A 17,784-nucleotide genomic window follows, 5' to 3' on the forward strand; every position below is an offset into this window, starting at 1 on the left:
GAATCCAAGTTGCATAAATTGAATGTCAATAAGATAAAATAGGTATCCAGTAGCTAAAATGCTCTTAACTTTCAAAATTGTTCCTATTTCTAAGTTAAAAATGATGTAATTGAGCTGTCTACCTGTGTTATGCCACAGGGCATGTATACTGTTAGAATGACAAGAAATCCGCATTAATTCATACTCCTGAGGAGAAAGCCTGGTTTGAAATGTAGAATACAGGGAGGTAAATGCAGGTTTGCTGTTGCTTAGAGGCAGCAGAGTGTGATGGTCAGGAGAGGGCACCTTGGGGCAGGCTGCCCGAGTTCAAAGCCTGGCTCTGCTACTCAATAGCTTTGTTAAGTTAATAATCTTATTAATCACAAGATTATTAAACTGTCTGTGCCTCTGTTTTCTCATCTGTAAAATGGGCACAATAATTTTGACCTCAGGGTTGGGAGCATTAAAGGAATTAATACATGTAAAGCATTTATACATAATAACACATAGTGTACCCTGAGTAAACGTTAGCTGCAATTTTTTTAAGAAAAAAAAATTCACTTTATTTCTTAGAGCAGTTTTAAGTTCACAGCAAAATTGAGCAGCGTGTACAGAGTCCCAATACACGCCCTGTCTCCCCCACTATCAATGGCCTGCCATCAGAGTGGTACCTAATTCAATTGATGAGCATTCATTGACACATCCTTATTACCCAAGGCCCATAGTTTATATCAGGGTTCACTCTTGGTGTTGTTCGTTCTGTGAATTTTGACAAATGGCATGTGTCCACCATTGCAGTATCATACAGAATAGCTTCACTGCCTGAAAAATCCCCTCTAAAAGCTACCACTCTACTATCATTGCTTTTTAGTCCATACTCAAATTAGTGACTGGTGTAGTGTTTCCAAGTAGAGTGGTCTGTTTTAATAGAGGGAAGGTGGCGGTGGGATCCCTTGGACGAGGAAGCCGGAAACTGTTGTGCCTCTGCCACCTGCCAGCTGGGTGGTCTTGGGTGACGGCGCCTCTCTTCTCTCAGAACCTTGGTTTCCTTCTGTGTAAGGTGAGGCAGTTCCTGGGTGACCTCCAAGGGGCTGCTGCCTCTATCATTTGCCCCTAGCAACTCAGAACAGGAATGTGTCCTCTGCCATCTTGCTTACATTGCTGTTTTACAGAGCAAAATTGTCAGTTCTGGAAAATGTCACGTTAGTGCATGTTGCTTCAGTGAGGTTTATAAAATCCATGGGGTGTACTTGTACCAGTTATTATTTCTGATAGCGAACACGAAAAATTGACTCAGTCACATGCGCAAGGCAGAAGGCGAGGCACTTCCACGGATACAAAAGTGACACCATTATTGTGTTCATAACACTCAGACTCTTGATGTACCTGAGCCCTTTTCAAAAGAGGCACAGCGTCTCTCTTGCCTTCATTTTAGTGAGATATATGGGTAAACTCTATGACCTCCATTCGGTAAGTGAATATAAATATTGTTAAAATCTTAGTGAATTCAGTGATTGGGAGGAGAAGGGATGGACCTGGCCAGAGCACATGCTACATTTGCGATGTTCAGTATTTATTTAGCAAATCCATGTATGAATGACAAGAGTTTATAAAGAAACTTGGTCATCGGCTCTTGAATTACTCCTGTTGAAAGGGAAGATTCAGTAGAGAGGACATTCTATCCTGTAGCCATAGTATGAATAGCCTTGGTGTCTGCCAGTTCATGTCTGCAAAGGGGCATTTTTAGAGGAGAGAGGGCATTCTTCTGCCCATTCCACTGAGAAGGACGTGCAGACGAGCTCAGCCCAACCATGGCCGTAATGGACATCAAGTGGCCTTGTGTCTGCTACTCTCAACAGGCTGCACGCTTCTCCCACTGGAGGGAGGTGTAGGGGCGCTGTGAGACAGTCACCGGGGTTGGTCAGAGAGGCTGACCTGGTTGATAACTGTATTCAGCGACTTCTTTCCCGCTGTTTGCTTGAAGTGTGGGTGTGGGGAGGTGATAGGTTGAAGGGTCTGGCTTGTACTACGATTGTCACACAGTGTAATTACCAATCTAATGGGAATTTTATTTTTCTCTGAACAGTGGTGGAATGTCATCACTGGGGAATCCTCACAGACCTTCTACACAAATGGAACCAATCTGATGAAAATACATGTGTCCCCTGACTTCAAGACATATGTGACTGTTGATAATCTTGGTATTTTATATATTTTACAGACTTTAGAGTAAAATAGTTAAGCATTAATATAAGTCAAATTCAAATTTTGAATTGGAAAAAATTGTGATGAACTCTGTATTTCAACTTTTTATAAAGCTGTGAATTGTTTTACAGTATTGCATTCATTACAGAATTGTTTATGGTTTGAAGAATGATACTAATGTAGCTCCCCCCCGGAACACACCTTTAATCTTGTTTTTCATAATCATCGTTATTTTTAACAATTTGTCTTTAAGATGCAAATGAAAATGTAAATACGTACCTTGTTATACTGTTGGTAAAATTCTCTCTTGATACATTCAAATTGGTTGACATAATTAATGAGGATAACTGGAAGGAAATATGTATTTTAATACTGTCATTATGCGAGTTGTGCCTCAGAGTAGCAGTGGCCTGCTTTCTGAGCCACATGACCCCACTGGGGTACAGTTTCCCAAATGCAACCTTGGAGCTTATTTGCACTCCTTAAATTAGCTTTAAAAATATTGTGTCTGTGAGCACAATTTGCAATATTTCCTTTAATTCACTACATCAGTGTGTCGTGGATTTCAAAATTCTTTCTGTGGAGTGAAAATTATGTGTTGCAGAGTTGATTTTTATTGGTCTACCTTCCCTCACTAGTTGAGGACAGCTCGTGCCCTAACGGACTCCTGTGGTCAGCCTCTTAGCTGGGCACTGTCCTGCTCTCTGTTTCTTTACATACCAGACCTTCCTTAATCTTCACTATTTTTCTTTTTTTTTGTTTTGTTTTTGAAGTAGTTTGCTCTACAGTTAGATATTAGTAAATCAGATTGATGGAGAAGCAGCCAATTTTAATAACAGAATTTTCCTAAGAAATATAGAATAGTAGAAAATGATTTTCTTCTAATTCCATTTACTTTTAGATGAATGGCAATGTCAGTGCTGTTCTCTGAGTGAATTTAGGAGAGTTCTCAGAACCAGAGTCATCGGGACTCTGGATGGTGTTCCCTTTGACCCTCCAACCAGTCTGTCTCCCTTCCCTTCTCTCCTTATCTGCTTCCTTTCCTCCTGCTTCCCTGGGAGGTTAATCAGAAAAGGTGGATTCTGACAGGGAAAAAGCACATCAGCATCAATAAGTAGCTTTTTTGACCTCTTGATTAGGAACCTTAATTGCAACTTAAATCTAAACATTTTCCCAGAAATATATTGTTAAGGGATATGCTGATAAATTAATGATAGCTATGGTTGCTACATAAACAAATAACCAAAATTTAAAAATTAATTGCTGTAACAGGGACTAAATCAAATGGGTATTAGTGTCAGTAGCAGGTAGGCCATGAACCAGTTTTTATTGTTATCACATAATAGGGTGGGCAGGAGGACTAGAGCACTCCAGGTGTATTTTAGATTAGATATTTCTATTTAGCTTTTCAGAGAACCATAAATAGAGTGAATAAAATCTTTTACATTGTTAAGGAGGTTCTTTTTTTTTTTTTCTTTTTTATGGGTTAAGGAACTTGTTATAGACTTACTGTGATTTAAACAAATGTGATGTGCAGTCATAATTTTATAAAAGAAATTTATGTAAATGGCATGTTCTGCTTAGAGTATCCTCATTAGAACTTTATCTGCATGCAATGTTTAGGAACTCGTTTATAGCTCAGAGTGTGAAGTATTAACTTTTGGAATTGAACTTACTTGGCTGTTAAAGTATAACAACAAACATCAGCTCTTAAAAGGCCTTGATGGCCTTTGTCTTAAAAATAAATTAAAAAGGAAAATGGAAGAAAGACTAGGTAACATGAGGGATGAGGAGAAGCTAGGAGGTTGTAGCTGCAGATTTCATGGCAGCTGAGGTGGTCAGTCAAGGGGAGGATGTTGCTTTGTACTTGTGATATGCATTTTTCCCTGCTTTTTTATTTTATTTTATTTTTTGTGTTGGAAATTACATTGCATTTTATATAAAGATTTTTTTACATTGTATGTGTCTTGTATGTTTTGTATCTATAATACAGTTTACATGATTTTTTTTTGTCCTTGGTGTACGTTTTAATACATGAAATAGAAAAATTTTTATAAAAATAAAATTCCAAAAAATATTTTTGAAAAACATTTTCAGATTGTTTCATACTCCTTGCTTATTCTTTGTTGATTAGAAAACAAATGTGAAGGATTCTTCAAACCAAATCCATCAACCTTTTGATGAAGTGTTATCAGCTCTGTATAATTCACTTCTACCAAAATTTTCTGTCTCCTCAGTCTGTCTGATCGCTGCTTGGTGTAGCTGGCCTGGAGAAGATCCTGTAAAGGATAGAATTCATCTATTCATTCTTTCATCCAGTAAATATGTATTGAGATCTACCATGTGTACCTGGCATATTTGTAGGGAGATAGCAATGAGCAAAACAAAGTCCTTGCCGTACTGCAGTTGGGGGCGAGGGAGAGGTGGAGGAAAAGTAAATAAGTAAAACCTGTAGTGTATTAGTTGTAATACTGGGTGTACACAGGGAGGGGAGGGTTAATGTCTTAGATGGAGTTGCTTATTGAGAAGGTGACACGAGTACAGACCTGAAAGGAGAGGGGCTGAGCCATGCAGGTATCTGGAGAGCAAGCAAAGGCCTGAAAGTGGGATGGGTTGGTCTGTTCCAGAACCGGGAGGAGGTCAGTGTGTCTGGAGGAGACCGGGTGAGGGGAGTATAATAGGAGCGCACTGTGGAGGGCCTCCAGGGGCTCGAGGAGGGGGTGAGCTGTGCAGCATCTGCATGAAGCTTTACCTTGATCACTCTGGCAGTGGGAACCAGCTGACAGGCAAGGGCGGAAGCAGGGAGACCAATGAGAAACTTTTGCAATAATCTGGGCAAAATGAAGGCGGCCAGTCTAGAGTAGCAGCAGTAGAGGTTGTGATAGATTCTGGATATAGTTTGAAGATCAGAGTTAATGGGTTAGATAAAGGTTGTGAGAAAGACAATTGCAGAATGACACCAAGTTTGGGCTTGTGTGGCTTGAACAACTAAGATGAAGACAGTGAAAGGAGTAGATTTTCGGACATAGTACATTTGAAGTGGCCATTTGACATTCAAGTGGAGATGTTGAGTAGCTGGTTGGATAAAAGGGTCTGGAGCTCATGAGAAAAATCTGTGATGGAGATAGAAACCATGAGAGTCATCGTGACTTGTGACACTTGAAACCACAAAACCAAAAGAGATCAGCAGCGAAATGGATGTCAAGGAGGCCCGGGACTAGGTCCAGGTTGGTGAGTTGAGGGACCAGCACAGGGGCTGAGAAGGACCAGCAAAGACTAAACATTGCAAGTTAGTGTGGTAAGTGTAGTGAATATAGTGGGTGTGGGTGAAGGAACCTTGACCAAAATTCCTTTGTTAGTTTGTTCATTCAGCCACCTATCTATCTTATATGCCTTGAGAGTCTACTGTGTGCCAAGCACTATTTTAAGTAGCAGCCAAGGGAATAAATAAATACATTTTAGTTGTTGGAGGAAGATTAGGGACAATAGATAATAAGAAAACAGGAAGACAGCAGGAGCTGTCTTTCAGGGTTGTAAGGATTTAGTAAGGCAATGCTCACGAAGTATTTATCTCGGAGCTTGGACTAGTGAACAATGCTTGCCATTATTTGGGTCCCATTATCTGCCTGGCAACAGGTCCCCAACTGCCATCTGTGCATCAGTCCTGCCCTCTGCATGATTTTTACCTCTTTAAAACCCTGGGCCTACTGTGTGCTCTCTTGTTTCTGTGGCTTTGTATACATTGCCCTCCCTTCCATAATACTCCTTTTCCCCCTATTTTTTCTTCTAATTCCTTCTTATTCTTCATAAATTCTTTGAGATTACCTTTGTAGCGCCCTCTTTTCTCTTACATGACTTCTGTTGCCCTGTGTCGCTTACTTATTGTAGTCCCCCATTAGGTCGGAAGCTCCACAAAAGCCAGGTCTCTGTCTTTTATACCAGAGTCTCACGTAATCCTGGCTCCCATTGGAGCCTCCATAAGTATCTGAATGATTGAAGCCCCTGCTTGCCTGCCCGCCCAGAGCACGTGCTATGTTCTCTCTGCACTAGGGTACCATGGGGCTGTCAGATTAAGGTGCAGCACGTCACCAGCATTTTCTTCACCTTCCAGGTTAGTTTGACATTTTATGGTGAAGCAGCATTAGGGAAAAGTAAAACTTTTTTTGGATAGAAAAGATTTGCTTCCAAATTATATGAAATGAATAAACATATCCCCGGAGTGTTTAGGTTGGCAAGTATGGCAATCTATGACTCAGCAAATGCTCTATGTTACCATAATTTACTTACTGACCTTTAGAAAAGGAGAAAATGGTTTTCTTATGATTCTTAGTCTCTGAGGATAGTCACATGAATAGATTTCCTTGCCTATACCCTCTCCTTAAGATTACCGATGTACGATGTACGGTTATTAATATTCCCGCCTTAGGAAAAAAGCTGCTCTTCGGCTGTGAGTTTAACCACAGAATTGTTGTGTAGTTGTGTGCACGCGTGTGGAAGGGGCAGAAGAATTTGCATCAAACCTGGGACTCCTCAGAGACCGGGCTTTTGAAGTCATTTGGCATCAACAGCAACTGACTTCTGAATCAGATGATGTGAGGAGACCAAAAGTTAGGACATTTTCATTTCAATTATGATTCAGGAAAATGAGTTGCTGTTATTCATTGTAAATTCACTCATGAGGCCAGGCTCTCAGAACAGGGAATACTGCTTATCCCACAGAAGTGGAGAGAAAAACCTGCCTCTGTGATTTCCCATCCCCCAGGGCTAGAATAAGAAACTAGAGAGAGCATTCCAAGCTCGAGTGTGTGCCCCGTGGTTCTGAGCAACAGATCAAACTGGAAAACACCCAGCAGGTGAGTGAAGACGGCTGCTTAGGACCCAGGTGGCTGCTCTGAGAGCTGGAGCAAGTGTTCACATTCATCCATGCAAAGCTTCATCCCCTCCCCACTCAGGGCACTGCCCAGCCCTTATTTTATTTTTTAAAAAATATATTTTTATTGATTTCAGAGAGGAAGGGAGAGAAAGATAGAAACATCAGTGATGGGAGGGAATCATTGGTCACGGCCTCCTGCACACCCCTCACTGGGGATTGAGCCCGTAACCCGAGCATGTGTGCTGACGAGATTGAACCGTGACCTCCTAGTTCATAGGTAGATGCTCTACCAGTGAGCCACGCTGGCTGGGCCCAGCCCTTATTTTATCTTCACAGTAGTTACGAGTGGATTTGCAGTTTATAGAGGAAGAACCACACCCCAGGCAGTTAATCAGTATCAAAGCCAGGGCCAGAATACAAATCTGATTTTTTTCTTTCTCTTTTATCAAATCCAAATGCAAGTTTATTTGGAAAGTCACAGAGGTAGAAAAAGTGAGCCAGCTGGGTGCGTGGGCTCAGGAAACAAGTTACAGAGGCCCATAGAGCTTACTAGTAGGAGAGAGAGAGAGAGAGGATTTGTTCTTTATAGAAAGACCCAGACCACTGGGCTACAAGTGGAGTGTCAGTTGCAATTGGAAGTGGAATCCTTTTAGGGTCATGGACACCTGTGTAAGGGTCAGCTGGAGAATGCATTTGAGACCTTTCTCCTTTTGGATTCATCTTCAGTTAGCAGTGATTCTGAACTCTTCCCCTTGGGTTTATGTGCCTGTGGATGAAAAAAAGTTCTAGGGAAAGTAACCTCAAAGGGTGATCTGATCATAAATTCCTAACTGGCAGGTCTGGTGGGCAGTCATGCCCCAGGCATATAGCTTTTTAGCAAAAGGTTTATTTTTTCCGTAAACAAGCCCTCTCCATTGCTTCTGTGCACCTAGGTTTCACGAGAACACATAATCTTAACTATCCTGTAATCCAGTCCCCGCCTTGCTTTCTCCCACTCTCATGTACTCCTCCTTATGTTCCCACATTAATTTCAAATGCATAAAAGAAGCTGAAAAATTGTTATTCTCCAGAGCATTTGAGGTCTTGCTCCCCAGCATATGTTGTCAGTGCGGTTCAAATAAACTCATAGGAAAAGTCTCTACAGGTTTGGACATTTCTTATGTCGACATGCCCCACTCTGTCAAGTAACTTTCTGAGACAATAAATCATTTTTAGGAGGAAGGAAGGGGGAGCTACTACTTTTTATAGGCCTTTTATGTGTCAGGCCCTGTACTGGACACTTTCACACATTTAAAAAATTTTTTAATGTTTTTTATTGATTTCAGAGAGAAAGGGAGAGGGAGAGAGCGAGATAGAAACACCAATGAAGAGAGAGAATCATTATTTGACTGCCTTCTGCACACCTCCTACTTGGGATCGAGGCCAAAACCTGGGCATGTGCCCTGACTGGGAACTGAATGCGAACTTCTGGTTCATAGGTCGATGCTCAACCACTGAGCCACCATGGCTGGCAAGAATCAGCAGGAACTGAGTAGCCATCCCCCCCACCCCCAAGATGAGGCAGTTGCTCTGCGGGTCATCATAGCCCTCCCTCCACTCCTGTTACCTGTGTGGCCTTGAAGCCGTCTGAGTTTACCACCTCTCCCCTCCCCGCAGACCAACTCCCCAGAAATGGCCTGCTGAAATGGGATTCCCGAATTTCCTGTGCCTGCCTTTTTCCAAGTCTCCCCTGATTCATCACTTAGCACATTAGGTTTTTTTTGTGTTGTTTTTTATTTTGTCTTGGAAAACTGAGCATGCAGGTTTGAGAAGTGGCAAGAAATCAGCTTCTCAAATGTCAGAAATCAGCTGATGTTGCTTCTTACGTGGAGGCGTCTTGACTTCCCTCCTCAGGTGTCTTATTGATGAGAGGCAGTAAGATGGGGGCGGCAGGCTCCCCAGGAGCAGCTGTAGGGGTGCTCGATGGAGGCCACAGACTCAAGGCCAGCTCAGTGTAGCACTGCCGGGACTGCTCTGCCCAGCTCTCATCCCAGGCTGAGAACTGACTGGCTGTGAGTGACCCATCTCCGCTCACTGTGGCACTGAGATAACTCAGAGGTCTCCTAAATGGCAGGACTTGGAAGGTGCATGTTAGCTCTGCTGTGCTCATGAAGTCTGGTGTGCGACTCGTGTGCTCCTCAGGCGTCTGAGCCAAGCAATGGGTCAACCTCAGCTGCTTGCCCAGCCGGCGTGGCTCAGTGGTTGAGTATCGACCTATGAACCAGGAGGTCACAGTTTGATTCCCAGAGTATGTGCCCAGGTTGCAGGCTCGATCCCAGTGTGGGACATGCAGGAGGCAGCCAATCAATGATTCTCTCTCGTCATTGATGTTTCTATCTCTCTCTTCCTCTCTCTGAAATAAATAAAAATATATTTTTTATAAAAACCTCAGCTGTCACCTTCAGCTGGGTGACGCCCCTGGAGAATCTTTATTCAGTCTGAGGTATGTGTAAGTCTTTGCATCGCTGGTCATTACTCTTGGAGTGCCTGTGCAGCTTTTATTACATAGGTCTCTGGGGTTTTGGAGAGGAAAGCAGACATTGTTTTGGCGGTAATTTGCAGCTGTGATTTGTTAGGAGTTACACACAGAGTGCAGTATGTTGGGTGGGGATGATTGGCTCTGCATTCACAACTCTAAGTACAGTGGCGCCACCCTGAGCTCAGAGTGAGTTTTGAGTGAGTACATTGGCTTGAGATGAAGACAGGAAATAGTTACGTAGAACTGCTGTTCCCCAGGTCAGCACCAAAGTCTTAGGATTAATCCCACCACCAAAAGTAGGTTCTGGTTGCCCTGGATTATGTTGCTAAGTGGCTAGAGCATTGGCTCTAGCAAAAAGGGACACAGGTTTGATCCCTGGTCAAGTGCACATACCTGGATTGCAGGTTCCATCCCGGGGCACATACAGGAGGCAACCAACTGATGTCTCTCTCTCTCTCTCTCCCCCCGCTCTTCCACTCTCTCTAAAAATCAATGGGAAGATATCCTCGGGTGAGGATTAACAACAACAAAAAAAGAAAGTTCTGATTTGAGGGCACGAAGGGAAGCTCACAGTGTGCACGATGGTCATTACTCGACGGGGCTAAGGAAATCCTCTGCCTGTTTGGAGCTGGTTTCTGTGGAAGCAGGACGCTGCCCTGGGGCAGGCCGATGCCTGGGTTCACATGTTTGCTCTGACAGCAGCAAATGGGTGTGGGGTCCAGGGGTGAGGGTCCCTGATGGAGCACCATGGTGCAGCGCGACTGCTGGCCTGTGCTGGGCGCTTACCCAATCTTATTTTAAGAAAATGTGTATACTTTGAAACAGCATGGAGGGGCCTGGAGAGTATTATGCTAAGTAAAATAAGCCAGCTAAAGAAAGACAAGTATCACATGATCTCATTCATATGTGGAATCTAATGAACAAAATAAACTTATGAACAAAATAGATCCAGAGACATAGAAGCATAGAACAGACTGCGGAATCTCAGAGGGGAGGCAGGGTAGGGTAGTAGGAAGAAATCACAGACCTTGTATGCGTATATGTATAACCCATGGACACAGACAATAGGGTGGTGAAGGCCTGGGTGGGGGGAAGCAGAGGAAGGCTCGAAGGAGTCAATGGGGAAAAAAGGGGACACATGCAATACTTTCAACAACAAATATTTAATTTAAAAAATGTGTTATAATGGTCAGATTGCTTAATTTTCATAAGAAACATATGCAGTGGAGAGCTTGTATAAAAAAAGAGAACTGAAAAACTTAATGTTTAAAAAAAGGCTTTATTCCATATAGCCTTCTGAACACGGACATCATATTCCAATTCAGTGAAGAAGCAAGAACTCTGGAGGTTCACCCACTTACCAAATTTTCATTTCTTTTCAGAAATAGCTTAGACGCAAAGTCATTTGGTCCAAGTGTGAATTTTTATTGATTTTTGGGGATTTGGCCATTTGTTCTTTAAGCCTGTCTCCCGCCCCATCACATCCAGACGTGATATATGCACCAGCAATATTCCCAAGTATTCCAACAAAAAATCTGGTGTCTTGAGAAAAATCACTTCCATGACTTATTAATGAACTAACCAGGAATAATTTTCATAGGGTTCATTTACCCAAATTTGTCATAGAATATAATTTAAGGAGAAAAAAATTAATGGAGCGATTGAATTGAAGTCCTTTTTGGAATAATAGCATTCAAGGATCCCCACGCCCATGGACATGGCAATTACCAACTTGTCAGACTTCCTTTTCAAGAAAATTAGTTCAAATCCCTTCTTTGATACGTGGGGGCTCGCTCTCTGTTTGCCACTTAGATCCACTCCTCTCTGTTCCCAGTCCTGATTGGTGGCTAGAGGCTGCCCTGTGTAGACCATACCAGTGGGCCTCCACCCTCTGGCATCCGTGGGTTCAGGTAATGCAGAATGGAAGGTAGAGTGAGATCAGGATACATATATATTTTTATTGATTTCTGAGAGGAAGGGAGAGGGAGAGAGAGAATCATTGATTGGCTGCCTCCTGCATGCCCCCAACTGGGGATTGAGCCCGAAACCCAGGCATGTGCCCTTGGCCGGAATCAAACCTGGGATCCTTCAGTCTACAGGCCGACATTCTATCCACTAAGCCAAATTGGTCAGGGCCATATAAATATATATTAATCCTCACCCGCTTAGAGAAAGAGGGAGAAACATCAATGTGAGAAACATACATTGATTGCCTTCCATACACACCCAGTCCGGGGATGGAATCCACAACCCAGGCACGTGCCCTGACAGGGAATTGAACCAGTAACCTTTCAGTACACAGAACAACACTCAACCAACTGAGCCACACTGGCCAGGGCTGAGATCAAAGTATTTTAATCCCTGGCTCTCTTGCTGAGGGCCCCTGCACCAGGCCACATTCCTCAACCTGTATGCGGCCCCCTCCTCTCCCATTCCCTCTCAGCCCATCACCAGCCCAGGGACACTGCTCTACCCCCTCTATTACCCTATAGGCTGCCAACACCTATGTAAGTATTTTATTTATTAAACTCTTAAATGATCCTAATTGGAGTGTGCCATCCGCTTTGTGCTGGGGCCATAACTGATGCAAATAAGCATTTGATCCATGGAGATAATGAATAAAAGCAATACTGACCTTTGGTTAGCAAAGATAAAAGGCCAAAGTAGCTCAATTGAAGCATTACCATCTAAATTTCCAGCCCAAACCTTCCTTCAGGAAACCCGCCCTTCTGCCTCTGTGAATGCCACCCCATTGCAGGATGGTTTTAGCTCTTTGGGGTTCAAAGCCCTGGGCCTCTGCATGTCAGGCTGGGAGTGCCCCAAGTTTGCTTTGGCATGTGTTTTGCAGAGTAACAGACTTGGATCCAGCAGTGGAGAGATCTGAAAGCCACAGGGTATGGGATGTGAACCACTGATCTTCCCCGGTGTGTCTCTAACATGGCCCTATTACCACTCAATTCACAGCTGGCACATGCGTTTTAGGAAAAATGAAAGGATTGATGAATGTTGTTATGGAATGTTGGTGTCCCCTCAAAATTCACATGTTGAAGTCCTAATCCTCCAATGTGATAGTATTTGAAGATGGGCCTTTGGGAGATAATTAGGGTTAGATGGGGTCATAAGGGTGGGGCCCTCATGATGGGATTAGTGCCCTTGTAAGAAGAGATACCAGCAAGCTTGCTGCTCCCCACCTGGGCTCACACACACAGAGGTCATGTGAGCAAACAGCATGATGGCGGCCGCCTACAAGCCAAGAGAAAGTGCCTTCTATGAAAACCACTGTGCGGGCTTGGACTTGACATTGGACTTTCCAGCCTTCAGAATTGTAAGAAATTAAATGCATTGGTTAAGCTCATCAGACTACGGTATTTCATGATGGCAGCCTGAGCTAAGACAAACACGCAGATGCTTTACCCAACCTGCCATCTCTGTGATCCTATAAAAGTGACCCAGTTCGTGGTCACTTCCTCTTTTAGAAATTTCTGTTTTGGCAATTTCTCCTCACAGCCCACTTTAATATTTCAACCAAGACAACGGGGGCTTTTTGGCTGAAATTCAAGCTGTGAAGGCCACTGTATCTTTTCAGACGGGTTAAACTTGGAGATGAGCAGATTTCCTCAATTATTGTGCCCGTGTAAAGATCCCTTTGGCTATGCATGCTGAGAGGGCTGGCCCTCTGGTTCTCCTAAATGGAAGCAGGAAGTGCTCACAGAACAATGCCAGGCACTGGCGGCTGTACAATCTCCTTTTTATTCTGTGTGCTTTTTTATAGGATATAAATAATGACAAAAATTACAAAATTTATAACTGGAAGCCCAAGCATATTTACATGTATGTTTCTGTTTCGGCAAAGCTACTATTCACTTTGCTTCTATACAGTTTCCTTTTGGTACCATAGATGTGATATTTTACTTTCCATTTTCTACATACATATCGACAGTGAATAGGCAAAATATGTACAAGGAACTGTTCAGTTCAAGTAATTTAATATTATATTAAAATTCTTCCACACTGAACTGAAACCATATACATGTGTCAGTTTGAAATAAAATGTAGTTATCTTCCAAAACTCACCAACTGATGAATGTAACTGATATTCTCAGGTTTAAAATCATATTGGTTAATTTTTTTTTTTTAAAAAAAGCAACATTAAGACAGTCCCACAATTTATCAATATCTCTATAGTGAACTTCAAAATGATCCACAATATGGTCAGTTAGAACAATATACATTAAAACGTTATTTTTTTCTATAATGATATTGGTACTGTATATAATTTGATTCTACATAAATATACATTATGGTATTTATCATACAAATACTCCACAGAGACATTAAAAAAAGTAAAATAGCTTAATGAAATGTAAGTAAATTTTATTTAATCAAATAGTAAGCAAACATTTATTTTTCTGTGTCAAGAAAAGAGTTTTATTACTTTGGAATCTCTTCTTTTTTTTTTTGTATTTATTTTTTCTAGAAAACAAATTTTTGCAATAGAATTTTATTAACACCTTTCTCAAATAAGTTTTCCATGACAGAAATCTTGACAGCAGGAGCCCTAGGTTTTTATTTTAACATGTTCTTTAAAACACTGTGAAGATTTAAAAAAACAATCTCTGCAGGTGTGTGGCTGCGTCAGCACTTGGGGGGGGGGGACCCCCGTCTGCTTGCCCGAATCTCCTGCCCCGGGGAGAGTCCCAGGACCGTCCCACGCTCAGACTACCTTCTTAGTCGTAGCAGTAGAGATTTAGTTACTTGAGACAAACGAAACTGGAAACATCCCTCACAACTAACCTCGTTTGCTTATCAATGCATTAATGAAACATCTTTTTAGTAAAAATATTGAATACAAGACACATTTTCCTGTGCATAATAAATTTCTCTGCTTTAAATCATTTGTAAATTTTGAATCAGTTCGTAGGTGTGAAGGTTTTCTTTAGCTGACATAGTTGATGACATAAAAAACCACAAATATAGAAATTGGGAGGCAGGGTTTCCTGGCCACTATGGAGGGTGGTTTTTGTTGCATGAAATGATGCTCAGTGATAGAATGATTTTACAGATGCTTTGTGGGGGCTGTTCTGTTCTGATTCTACCTTTAAAACTGTGGACAGTGAAAAACGCAAGATTTTTATACTTTTAGGCAGTATTAGAGATCCCCTGCACTTTTTTAAAAAGATGTTTATCCCCCAATGACAGCAAAGCAAGTGTGGGGGCCAAGTCATTGGAAATACCTTGGGTGGTGACAGGGAGGGGAGTCGGGAGCCCGCGGAAATCTCAGCTCGTGCCTCTCAGGGTTTCGGCTGCGCTTTCTGTCACTGGTGCAGAAAGAACGTCCCCAGGAATGGCCAGTGGCCTTTCGCCTGTGACAAGGCCACACAAACAGAGCAGTCTCCCTCCTGGGCTGGGTGGGAACGGAGGCGGGAAGGGAAGCCTGCTCCGGGCTGCTCGGCGTGCAAGGCACCACGAGGGCGGGAGGACGGTGAGTATCAGAAAATCGTGGTCTCATACTTGGTATTAATCCCCCTCTTGGCTTCTTGTCCCGGCTCCACAATCCACGGCAGGTTGGCCAGAGTCTTTTGCTCAGAAGGGTCGATCTGCTTTGAGAGAGAAAGGCTGATGCCTGTTATGTGGTACCTGTATGGGGTGGAGACACGCAACCTACCGCTACTCAGAGGCCAACACCACCCCAGCAGGACTTCAGGGCTGTTGGCTGTGAGAATCATTTATTTGCTCTTTCGATCACACTTATTGCATATGGACCATGTACAAGGCACTTGAGAAGGGACGGGGAATGAGATGCGGGCCTGAATATGTAACTCATATTTTTTGTAGGGGAGGAGAGACAGTAAATCTCCATTTATAAATGCTGCACAGAATTAAGAGCCGGTGATAAGCATGGTGTGATGGCTGAGGCGGGTGGAGCCCCAGAGTAAGCTGGCAAGGAACACAGAGGCCTGGGGCAGGGACCACCCCAGGGACATTGATGTTGCCGAGAATGGTGACAGGAGCAGAGGCCAAAAAGAAGATTGCCAACAAGAACCCACAAGGTCACAAGGGTTATCACAAGGTCACAAAGAGAGGTGCCCCTCCACAAACATTAGAAATCCTGCATCTCCCCCAGGGCCCTGGGGCCAGGGGTTGGTGGGAGCGGAGGGAGTTACAGATGGAAAGACAGGCCTGCCCTGTGTTTCTAGGGGGTCATACGAAGCAGAAGCCGGCTGGGGGCATTCCGCTTCTGGGTGTTGCTACTACCAGAGGAGGGCGCTCTGGAGGCATGCAAGTCTGTAAGACAGGGTGTCTGCAGAGCTCCTGGGAGGGCAGGGGAGAAGATTCCTGGAGGAAGGCAGAGGACGAGGAGGAGGGGCCAGGGGCCAGCCATCTAGACTTCCCAAAACCCCAAACTCAAAAGTCGGTGCAGCTCTGCTCCGACTGCCCAAGGCCTGTGCATCCAGCTCCCTCTGGGTAGAGTCACCTTCACCGTGAACCTCTGCCAACCTCCCTACAGGCCAAGGGCTCGAGGAGGCTTCCCCGGTGGGATGGCTCCCGGAGGCTCAGGGAACATTGTTCCCACACTGGGACCTTCAGAAAAGATTCACAAGGACAGCAGCAGGGCCCAGCCCCTCCTGGCTGCCAGAGGAGACAGAGGGGGTGGTGTTTTCTCGGGAGCCTGCAGGTTCAGGCAGATGGTCCCCCCTGCTTTCCAGGAACTGGGCTGAGAGGATGGCAGACATGTGCCGGGAGGAGGCCAAGGAAAAGGTGAAGAAAGGCAGGCCCTGAGTCTAACCGGCACCCCAACCCGCAGGCACCCGGGGAGCAGCCCCTCCCGCTCTGGTCCAGGTTTCCCCAGCATCTGCTTCCTTTCTACTTACCACGGACTTGCGGATGCTGACGCGGGGCTTGGGGATGGGCTTGGAGGGCTTGTTCTCAAAGCTTTCTGGGAGCGTGGAGGAATGGCCCCCTTTCCTGGCCTGCAGTGCGAGCTGGTAAGCCACTTCAAAGGCCTGTCCCAGCGTCAGGATGATTTCGTAGGCTAAATTCTGCAAGAGAAACCAGGAAGCGTTTACGATGATGGCACTGCGGACTGGAGAAGTCCAGTGGCTGAGGAGTCTGTGGGGGTGAACCGGCGGGGACCTTGAACCACTCCACCTGCCCTGGCAGTGAGTATGCAGATGTGCGGAGAAGGGGACACTCCGGGCCCAACTCAGGGTCTACACCAGGATTTAGTCACCGAGGCCAGGCACTTGCTTACGGCCGAGCTAAGGAGCCTACTTCCCACTTCTCCCCGCCCCCACCCGCTGGCCCGGAGCCAGCTCTGTTCAGAGCCCCTGTGGGCAGCTGGCTTGCTCCCCAGGCCGGGAAGGGAGGGGGCGCCTCTGGCCTGATGCCTGAGAGTGCCCAGCCGTGCCTGTGACAACCCCGCATGCTCCATGGGAGGTGTTCCTCAGAAGTTTGGATCTTTTTACCTCCAACATCTGCGATTCAGTGAACATCGCTGAAACACAATCAGAATCTAATTTAGGCGGAGGGAGAGGCGTTAGTCATGCTGGCGGGCGGCTCACAGGCCCAGCAGCGAGCACGCCAGCAGAGCCAATTATCCATCTACTTCTCCAGGCGGTTGCTCTCCCGGGGGGGTCCACTCCATATTTTATCATCAAATCAGCAAGAGACAGGAGATTCTGTTAGGCCCCAGCTCCGTGCCAAGGCGGGCCGGGAGGAAGGCTCTTTCCTTCAGACCTTCAATCACTCCCTCCAGGCGACTTCCAGCTTCCCTTTCTCTTCTCCCGGTGTGAATCTTTGATTTCTGCCTTCTCTTCTGAGAATAGCTCCACCCTGCCTGCTCTCCCCGAGAAAACAGGACACTGTCTGACCCCAAAGAGGCAGGGTCTGGACAACACCCCCTGAGGTCACAGCCCATTCAAAGGAGGCGTCCATTGGTCACAGAGAGCTGTCAGTCTGTCCCAAGTTTTCATTCTGATAAATGTCCCTGGACATCTATCCATAGTTTTTCAAAACCACAGAAAGAGTGTTCTGCTTACGCGATCTACCCGCCCCCCCTCTCCTGTTCTCCCCAATTGAGCACAGAGAATAACTTAGTTCCCATGAGTCTCAGGACTGTTCGGTGCTGATCCCACTTGATGAGACGTAGTGGGCAATGCAGGACGGCTTTCAGAAGCCACGTGGAAGGGCCATGGGTTTCTGGATCGAC

General features: G+C 44.7%; 2 protein-coding genes across 22 annotated transcripts in view; one reads left to right on the plus strand and one right to left on the minus strand.

Annotated features, from left to right (window-relative positions):
* APAF1 (apoptotic peptidase activating factor 1) overlaps positions 1-4,145 on the plus strand; it is an 85,870-nt gene extending 81,725 nt beyond the window's left edge. For all 6 annotated transcript variants that reach the window (XM_036298246.1, XM_036298250.1, XM_036298251.1 and 3 more), the window contains one exon: positions 2,066-4,145. In XM_036298246.1, coding sequence (XP_036154139.1) covers positions 2,066-2,212 — 147 coding nt within the window. In that variant the 3' untranslated portion in view covers positions 2,213-4,145. The remainder of the gene's footprint in view (positions 1-2,065) is intronic.
* Positions 4,146-13,306: 9,161 nt separating this feature from the next.
* The window catches only part of ANKS1B (ankyrin repeat and sterile alpha motif domain containing 1B), an 839,347-nt gene continuing 834,869 nt past the window's right edge, over positions 13,307-17,784 (minus strand). For 10 of the 16 annotated variants that reach the window (XM_036299863.1, XM_036299861.1, XM_036299852.1 and 7 more), the window contains 2 exons: positions 16,448-16,615; positions 13,307-15,175 (listed from right to left, as the gene is read on the minus strand). In XM_036299863.1, coding sequence (XP_036155756.1) covers positions 15,065-15,175; positions 16,448-16,615 — 279 coding nt within the window. In that variant the 3' untranslated portion in view covers positions 13,307-15,064. Of the gene's footprint in view, positions 15,192-16,447; positions 16,616-17,784 lie in introns of all 16 variants that reach the window. The other 6 variants (XM_036299864.1, XM_036299862.1, XM_036299848.1 and 3 more) reach the window with 2 other exon arrangements.

Source organism: Myotis myotis, unplaced genomic scaffold, assembly GCF_014108235.1.
Source record: "Myotis myotis isolate mMyoMyo1 unplaced genomic scaffold, mMyoMyo1.p scaffold_m19_p_3, whole genome shotgun sequence".
NCBI lineage: Eukaryota > Metazoa > Chordata > Mammalia > Chiroptera > Vespertilionidae > Myotis > Myotis myotis.